Consider the following 10,021-nt stretch of genomic DNA (forward strand, 5'->3'; position numbering starts at 1 on the left):
TGAAATACTCATCTATGCACGCCTGAAACTTTTTGGAAATGAGAGCTCCATCTTCCCAGCTGCATTCTGAGTATGGAAGGCCCTGCCATTTGCAATAATAATCAGGATAGCCAGCAGCTGACTTTTGATTGGAATGAGCTGTGAGATAAATCAAGTATTTATTTTACTTTTTACACTGAATCTTATCCAAGGAATAATTCTTGGTTAAAAACTATACAAGTAAAAATAAGCCATCTGATTTACGATGCTCTAGTATTATTATTATTTTTTTTTTGCGGTACGCGGGCCTCTCACTGTTGTGGCCTCTCCCATTGCGCAGGCTCAGCGGCCATGGCTCACGGGCCCAGCCACTCCACGGCATGTGGGATCTTCACGGACCGGGGCACGAACCCGTGTCCCCTGCATCGGCAGGCGGACTCTCAACCACTGTGCCACCAGGGAAGCCCCTATTATTACAGTAAGAGCAAGCTACTGTATTTGATGTGTAAGCAGTAAATTTAAGATTTTTTTCAGATGACTTCAAGCATGGAAAGATAAATGTTTAATTAGAATCATTTATTACTAACCAATTATTCGCTCCACTATTTGATACTGCTTATGGAGATCATCTGTAAGTTCTTGCTGGCAATTATAATATTCCACATCTTCTGGAGAAGCATTTTTCAACCTGAAAGATTATTAATCCAAGAACAGACTTAAAAATCTCCCCAAATAACCCATCCCCCAAACACCATCTGTAGCACAAAATCTCCCATTTTGCCACTCATCATGTGAATCAGTTTGAATAATGAAGAAACTGAAAAAGAAATAAAGTTAAGCATCATTAATTTTTAACTCTAATATAAAACATACCATCTTTTTGTTTCCTGATCTTTTTTCTTATAATTATCTAATTTTTTCATTCCTCTAACATTCTGCTGCTTAAGGGTTTCTTCTGTCTCCCAAGTATTGTGGATATGTGACCATCCTTTCCATTTAATTAAATACTGGATCTCTCCTGGTTCCTTGTTTTTTTCAAATCCTGCATTTGGGTCACCATCTGCTTCAACTGCATAGATGGTTGTAGTAGCACCAGTAGCTGAAAAAAAAGCACAAAACATTCCATATAATTCTGTTATAGAAGCATTTCAACTCAAAAATTCAAGAATATAAATAGAAAAATATATGCTCTTTTAAGTAACAAACAGGGTGTAAGAATTTATGAGAAATTATATTACACATTTATAAAAGAAACTGAATTCTAGAACAGAAAGATTATCTAATTTAATCCCCTCGGTTTTAAAATTAGAAAAAAAAAGGTCAAAAAGACAGCAGCTCACATGAGATCATACAGCAATATATGATAACTGACGATTGAACCATTAATAATTGGAAATTAAAATAACTAAAAATCATCTTTAAAAACTACATTTCCAAAATCACTATGTGGAAAAGATATATGCACCCCCATGTTCATCGTAGCATTACTTATAATAGCTAAGACACTTTGGAAAGAGCATTAAGTGTCCATTGACAAATAACTGGATTTAAAAAAATGTGATACATATATATACATATACATGTACATATACAACGGAATACTATTCAGCCATATAAAAGGAGGAAATCTGCTATTTGTGACAACATGGATGGACCTTGAAGGCATCATGCTAAATGAAATAAGTCAAAGAAAGACATGCTGTGTGATCACACATATATGGAAAAGGGAGGGAGGAAAGGGAAGAATTAATAAAATGAGAGATCAGATTCATAGTTACCAGAGGTAGGGCAAGTATGATGAAGGTGGTCAAAAAGTACAAACTTCCAATTATAAGATAAATAAGTATTGGGTATGTAACATACAACAAAATGACTATAATAAACACTCCTGTATGATATATCTGAAAGCTGCTAAGAGAGTAGATTCTAAAAGTTCTCATTACAAGGGAAATTTTATTAAAAATTCTACCTATATTGAGATGACAGATGTTAACTAAACTTATTATGGTGATCATTTCACAATATATGTAAGTCAAGTAATTATACTGCCCACCTTGAAACTTATACAGTGCTGCATTGTCAATTATGTCTTAAAAAAACTGAAAGGAAAAAAATGTCAAGGTACTTAAAAAGTAACTTACATATTTGAGATGGAAGAAAGAAGTTTTAAACCAAACCATATGTCAAACTGAAAATACTTTAAAAACAACCATTTATTTAGGCATGGTAACAGAAAAACTCAAATGCACAGGTTAAAAATTCCCTAATATCCGCAACGTATGATGAGATCAAATGAATACTTCCTGGGAAGAAGACATTCAGGCTAAGCAAAGTATATTTTATAGCAAATAAGTAAAAAGAAAAAAATCCACCCTCTTGGCTTTCAAAGTTGAAAAATCATCAAGAAATACTTTACTCTAGTAAATATTACTGAAACAACCAAAAAATAAATGTTTTTTTAAAAAATACCTCCTTTTCTCCCAATCCGACAATCCATAAACCGTTCTATTGTTTCAAATTCCTCTTCCTCGGGTTGAGGAACATCCTCTCCACAGACTTCAAGTAGGTCATCAGAATCTGTTTTCATTTCTTCGTCTTCCTTATAGCTAACATTGACAGTTGCTTGTCGACGAGAGCTTCTTTTATCATTATCATAGTCTTCTTCATCATCATCCTCCTCCTCAGATGAATCAATCTGTCTCTTTTTTTGTCCAATAATCTTTTTTCCATTTTTTGACTTAGATCTAGGGAAGACCAGGGGAGAGAGGTGTTTTACAGAAATACTGGCATAAAAACAAGACTTGAGAAACTGTGAGAAAAAGAATGAATACCTTCTATAACCAACAATTTTCAGAATCAAACCAAGAACATACTATACTTACCTATTTTGAGGTTTTCTACTTTTAACTTTGTTTTTTGGCTCATAATCAGATTCTGTTTCATCACAACTACTTTTATCTCTTTCTTCTTCAGATTCTGAATCTGAACCAGACTGAGATGGAGATCCTGACCCAGACATCTGCCAATCTTCACTGTATGTAAAATATATAAAGGATGTTATTCATACTTATCATATAGCAAATTATGTCTGATAAGATATAAAAATAATCAGGCTAAATTACATTCCAGCTGATATCAAAAATATTGCTTTCACCATTATAAAAATATTCAAATGTCTATAGAATAAGAAAAATGCTAGAAAATATTCTTCATAGATTTCTCCAACTCCATAGTTTTCTGTTAATTATTTAGTTATACCTCAATGAAAGGCAAATTAAGTGGATCTATTTTGATTATTAGTATAGATGAAAACACAGTATGTTAATTTGAAGAGTCACAGTGTTTAATTTTGAAAACCTTGTATAATTATTATACTTGCCATTTCAAAAAGAGATTCTATTCTAATCCCTTTAATTTTCTGGAGATTGTGATTTTTAAAAACGTACTCTTCAAAAATGATTTTTAAAATACAACACGTTCATTAAGAAGCTTAAAATAAGGTATCAGAAAATGGAAAAACAAAACAAACAAAAAATTCCATCTTAACCAACATTCTATTATTACCTTAACTTTATTACTATTTTTAGTCTATTTAATTCCAATTAACATGTAAAGAAAAAAATGTTGGATGCACTGTTAATGTTCTGCTATAATATAAACTTCAAATGAAAGATACACATTAAGTTCTTAAGTATACACTACATCCTGTCTCACAGCTGCTGTGCTACTCCATTGCTCTGCATGGCTTGCATCAATTATGACTGTGTTAAGGGTTACACAAGCAAGCACACATGATAAAATTTGGTTTATGATAAAAAACATAATAGAGAAGCTAATTTTTTTATCTTGAGATTTTTTTTCAGAGTTTGCACATTAGACAATAGCAATAGGCAGGATATATGAAAGTCTCCGTTTTACATTTTTATAATAAATATTATGATTTTTATATCCAACCAAATCTATCCATCATCCCAAATTACTTTTGTTTTAAAATATTCTTTGCTTGCACCCATGCTAAGTTCAGAAATTACTAACTCAGTGGAAGAGTTAAACAGTTGATGAGACACAGTAGTTGAAAATACACTTAGTAAAACAGAAGACAGATATGAAGAAATCAGCCAGAATGTAGCATAGCAATAAAAGGATAAAAAACATGATACAGTAAGATTCATGGATAGGATGGATGATCCAACAAATATATACAATAGACATGATCCAGTAAGACAGATACAATATATATCTATTAACTGTAGTAACAGAGAAGATTTACAGAATGGGAAAGAGAAAATGCCTAGAGATACAATGACTGAATTTTCAGAAACTAGTAAAACGCATGAATCTTCACATTAAAGAAGCATAAAATAAAGTGCATAAAGTGGGATAAATAAATAACAAATCCAAAGCTGGATGCACCAAAGTGAAAGTGCAGAATGCCCAAGACAAAGAGAAAAATAAGAGACAAGACAATGGAACAATGAGAAACGAGAGGAAAAAAAACTCAGACCATCTAAAATATCGGAACTGAGATCTGAGGTACTCTTAACACTTCCTGGGTCAAGATCTTTAAGAAATTACAGTGAGTTTCTAAATGAGTTCTACAGAAGAAGTAAATTTCATGTGCAGATAAATAATAAGGATAGCTATTAACATCAGAATCACGTAAAATCTATCATCTGTTGGTCCCTACACTCCTATATAGGTTTCTCAAGTTATCAAGATTTTCTGATATCGTGACTAAGATCTCTGAAGTTTAAAAATATATAGGGGACAGGAGTTATAGGAGATAAACAAATGGCACAAAAAACTCAGGTTGTCACAGAAAGATAAAAGTTAAAAATTAATGGTTTAAATTAACCTAATAAAATGCCATGAACCAAGAAGTTCACTTTTGGCAACAATTGTTCATAAAGGAAGAAATACAAAATCATTAGGATTTTCTTGATATAAAAGTAATCAGTTGAACAAAACCGCATACTCTTTATGCTTTTTCCTTTTGACCTCACTCGATGAGTCATCAGAATCTTCACTGCTAGAAGAATCCTGTAGAGAAAAATATATAAAGTTAATGTTATTAATGATTAGAATTTAACCATAATACATTTTTATTACTTTTATTAACTTTTTATTACTTTACTACTTTTATTACTTTTTATTAACATTCACTTTAATAATAAAGGCTCTTTTTTCATGTTATGTTTATACCATTAATTAGCACATAAAGTAATTAACATTTTTATTGCAAATATGTAACAGCCAGTGAAATTAGGTAAACATCACAATGCCAGCATTTTGTATAAAATCTTATAATCTACTGGCTCCGGAGACTATTACTGTTGCCTAGTATGGCCTCAAAAAGGAATCCTAATTGTTGGTATGTCAAATTTTCATTTAATATTTTTCTTCCTCATCAGGCAGTTTTTGATATACAAATATCCCCCACTCTTTGAAAGTTCAATTTCTACCACTTCACTTTTACAAAAAACCTTCATTGGGACCTGTTTTCACTAACTGAAAAAAATCCAAAGAGAATTTTTACTTTTACAAAAACTGGCAAAAAGCAAAAACAGCGTTCAGCATTTGTTTTTCAGAGAGCTGTTATAAAGGCAGCAAGGATGCGGAGCAGCGAGAACAGCACCTCCAAGCTCCTTGCCTGGGAACTACACTCTGCATCTCAGCACTAGCTGCCATAATTCTGAACTGTGTCTGTGAGCATCTGTGCTTTATCTCCATTTATTCTGCACAACTGTTAGCAAGATGTGTCCTAAGGAAATAGCTTCTTTGCTTTACACCATTTGGCTTAGGAAAGGAACACTCTACTTTCGGATAGTTGGGGAAATCTACAGTTCTTCCTGAATGTCTTTGTGCAAACATACCTGCATGTGTGCTCATGTGCACACAGGAACTACACTGTTTACAGCTGCAGCCTATTCTTTTAAAAACATGTTGAGAATTCTCTTATTAATGTTCTGTACAAATATGATCTAACAGTACGGTATTTCTTTATATACGTGAGTGCATACATGTGTGTTTGTGTATGTGTATTTTTCTAGTATTCATATTTAGTTTATTCTAGTTTTGCTGTGATGAGCAAATGCACACAAATTTCTGTTGTTTGTTTTAGAAACAAGAGGAAATTTGGATAAAAATATGTCTACATTTCAAGGCTACTGATACACATATTTAAATGTAGTTATTTTCCTATCCTTTTAAAACCCTTACTGTTTCTAGTAATTTCATAAATAGCTACCTAAATGATTATATATCATGTCTACTTTTCAGATAAGAGTTTTCACAATGAAAACTCACCTCTTCTGATCCACTATTAGATGAAGCTTGATGCTGCTGCTGCTGCTTCTTGAGCATTGCAGATCTCTGAACAGCCAGAATACTAGGGCTCGATTTCCAAAACTGTAATAGAAATATAAACAAGTGAAGAACAAAGTTTTGAGAAAACTGGAAAAAGGTTAATTTATTGAAAAGTAGTACCAACATTTTCACTGCCTCCAAATAATAAATTAAGACTATTTTTCTTACATTATACATAATACAATATTACTGCAATATAATTAAAATAAAATGCTAAGCTTTACTTGTATATAAATAATTTATGGTGTTTTTTTGAGTTTCACAGACAATCAATCAATATGTTCTTTGGTATTAAGACTATTATTTTCAAAAAAGATGTGATAATATATGACACCAGTGCTACTCAAAGTGCGGCTTATATTTTTTTTTAATTGGTGTGAGGTGAAGATGAAGAGCTTGAGTCAGAATGCAAATCAACTAAGCACAGTTTTAGTTCAACTGACTTTTTGTTTTTGTTTGTTTTTGGTAGCAAGACTTCCTGAATGAAGGAAGCTGTATGTATATTCTGGCCCAAGCATCTTATCATGACTGGTATTCTAAGTAACACTACTGCATATTATTCTGAGGTATAGACAAGTTTTAGTAAATCTTGTAATAGCCTTTTTTAAACAGAATGGCCCTTAGCCGATTCTACCACGTATCTTCAAGGAAGCAGAGTTCTATTAAAGTTTCCTATTAGCAATAAAGTATCTCCTCTGAAGATCTTGAAAGTAGAGATCACACTGTAAGATTAACAAAAACACCTCACAAAGCCTTAAATTTTTATCCATGAGACAATGAATGTTTATGCAACAATTTCTGTCTCAAAAAGAGAAAGTTTTGTATGTGTTCATTTTTGTATGTGTTACAAAGTTTTGTATGGTTACAAAGTTTTGTATGTGTTCATACAGTTACAGACTGCTTCTCTTCCAAGCCAATCAGTCCACAGATACTGAACCACAAGCTTGAGAATCACTTAAAGTGTATTTTAATATTTGAAATCAATATTTTCTAAAAGCTAGATTAAGAATGCTCTAAACTAAAGCTATAAATTTTCCCAAAGTAATACAAGAAATCTACCTTTCATTGGATAGTTTATTTATTACCTCAGCTCCATCAACTTTCGGTGGTTTTGCTTGAACTTTATTTTCTCGGGAATTGTCTGACTCAGACTCTGACTGACTGCCCGATTCGGATCCAGAGTCAGAGTCACTGCTACCTGACTGGCTACTGCTTCCATCACTACTGCTTCCAGAACTTGAACCAGATCCAGAGCCTGACGCTGACCCAGAATCATCATCCGACTGGCTACAATTTGAAAATAAACAGATTTCAAACAAAATTCATTAAAAAATTTAGTTTTTCTTAACTCAGCAAAAAGCCCCAAATCATTAAACCTTGTTTAGTTCATATGTCAACTGTCTATAACCAAACAAATAGAAAAGGAATTAATGTTAATCTCTGGTAATAACTGACATACTAGATAGATTTAGTATAGTTTGGGATAAAACACAAGCAATCAGATCACAATCTTCCTCCAAGATAATGAACAAAACCTACCAAGTACAGAATCCTGGTCTAAAAAGTTGGGAAAGCAAAAAGTTTAAGCCGCAGTCCCTATCTTTAAAAGGCTATTTGATGTAGTAAGCATAAAGAATGAATTCTGTGAAGAAAAGGTTAAATGTGTTAAAAATTCTCATAGCAAAAGGTAGAAAACAAATTAATTTACAGTTTCAACTTTTCAAGTTTACATTTTATGTTCTATCATCTCAGGGGAATGTAAATTATTACCACTAAACTATGATAAAATACAATTTACTAAAAAATAAGATCAGTAATTGCTTCTCTGAGAAAATTATTGAATCTTTTATGGTTCCTTAGTAATAAATCTGAAATAGAGAATTCTCAAATCTTTCCTAGCCTCTATACACACACATGTGAAAGCAATTAATAGTTCAATGAGAATATCTCATTCTCCAGTACTTATTTTCAGTCCAAAGTAGTCTAGAGATGGTCTGTACTAAATAAATGATTGTATAAATTACTATTATCCAAAAGGCCATTTGTTCACTTGGTGTTTCCATTTGAATTGTTGAAAACCAGGGCATTAAATTTTTGAAATACATGGTAGGCTCAGCTTTTGATGTAATTTCATCTGGCTTCATGAGAAACAACAGGTAATACAATATACACCAACACAGCAAAACTCAAGCTTCATGTTCTCTTGCTGTAATTTTCAGAAATACCACCAGATGGAGGTATTACTCTAAGAAAATCCTGCAATACCAAAAAGTAATCGCTTTCCAAAAGTAATTTCTCCTTTTCGAGAGCAAGAAGTTTCTACATGGAAACACAGACATAAAAGTTTTCAAGAAGACTTTTGATTCCAAAAGTTAGATATAAATTAAAAAGCTTAAGGTGTGAACAAACATATGCATGCCTATTTTTAAAATCTGGGAATCTAGTGGAATATATGTTTTTCTACATTTCTGCCACAATTTATACCCTCTAGACACCTGGTTCAAGAACAGCATAGTGTCTTTTAATTAAAAAACAAAAACAAAATTTACCATACTGTATTTTACTTGGATCCCTTGAAATTTCAACAAGAATATCAGAGAAGATATTTTTCCTGACACAATTTTATTTTTCCTTTAACCCACTAGGCAAGAGACAGTTTTTCATTTATTCAATAAACTTTACTGAGAACTTTCATTCCTTAGGCATTGGGAAGACTGAGATGAGACAAAGTCCTTACCATTAAAAGAACTTCTAACTTGTTATGGAGAGACAGTCATGTCAACCAGTAAGTACCACTCTGGGCATATTTAAGATAACTGAACTAGGAGTATGCGGAGCACTGAAGATACAAACAAGTCAGGTACAGTAATCGGGGAACATTTAAAGAAAGTGAAGATGAACTAATCCCTTAGGAAAGAAGAATTAAGCAGAGGGGTATCATTTTAACTGCTTACAAGCTTCTTGAGGGTACTGTTTATTTTTCCCAGCATACCTTACACAGGTGGGCGCTCACTAAATACCTGAAAAGTAAATGGATGGATGACTGAATTTGGGAACTATCATGAGCCTATATTGTTAATTATATCTTGATTAGTCATAAAGTAGCTAGTCAAAATTCCTTGTTAATAAATCAAAATTCTTAAGTGAATGTAGGAATCTTCCTTTCATACTCTCTAGGCAAAAGTTGGCTGGAGATAAAAGCTAACAGCCTGAGCCTAGACTACTCTAAAGGCATATGTTTATCATTAGAATGTCTTCACCTTAGGTATTAAAAGTATAAAGTATTTATTTTATTTAGTTGTTTATAGCAGGATTAAGAATAGACAAAGAATTAGTAAGGAATGTTTTACATATTTCCACAGAATGAACTACAGGATATAGTTAGGTAAAAAGAGCAAGATACAAAAGTGTTTATAGTATGCTTCCTTTGTATATGAAGTGGGAAATGTTTACACATAGTTGCTTATGCTTCTGAAAAAAGCAATAATGGCAGCATAAAACAATTAAATTAAAAATCGTTACCTACAAAGGGAGGGGAAGAAGAAAGCAGAGGGAACAAGGATTGAAATGAGTTGTCAGTTTCTGAACCATGTAAATGCTTTACATAATTTATTTAAAAAGGAAATCCTAACAATTGAGAGAAAATATATATAGGTTCGGGGGCGGGGGGGGGGGG

General features: G+C 32.5%; 1 protein-coding gene across 1 annotated transcript in view; it reads right to left on the minus strand.

The window, feature by feature from the left end:
- Positions 1–10,021, minus strand: part of CHD1 (chromodomain helicase DNA binding protein 1) — a 71,997-nt gene that overhangs the window by 40,974 nt on the left and 21,002 nt on the right. Inside the window, 8 exon segments of the mRNA XM_007469732.1 lie at positions 1–138; positions 567–667; positions 853–1,078; positions 2,449–2,723; positions 2,862–3,011; positions 4,955–5,019; positions 6,286–6,387; positions 7,431–7,632. The exon segment at positions 1–138 is cut by the window's left edge and continues 5 nt beyond it. Of these exon segments, the coding sequence (XP_007469794.1) occupies positions 1–138; positions 567–667; positions 853–1,078; positions 2,449–2,723; positions 2,862–3,011; positions 4,955–5,019; positions 6,286–6,387; positions 7,431–7,632 (1,259 nt within the window).

Source organism: Lipotes vexillifer, unplaced genomic scaffold (genome assembly GCF_000442215.2).
Source record: "Lipotes vexillifer unplaced genomic scaffold, Lipotes_vexillifer_v1.1 scaffold510, whole genome shotgun sequence".
NCBI classification, from domain to species: domain Eukaryota; kingdom Metazoa; phylum Chordata; class Mammalia; order Artiodactyla; family Lipotidae; genus Lipotes; species Lipotes vexillifer.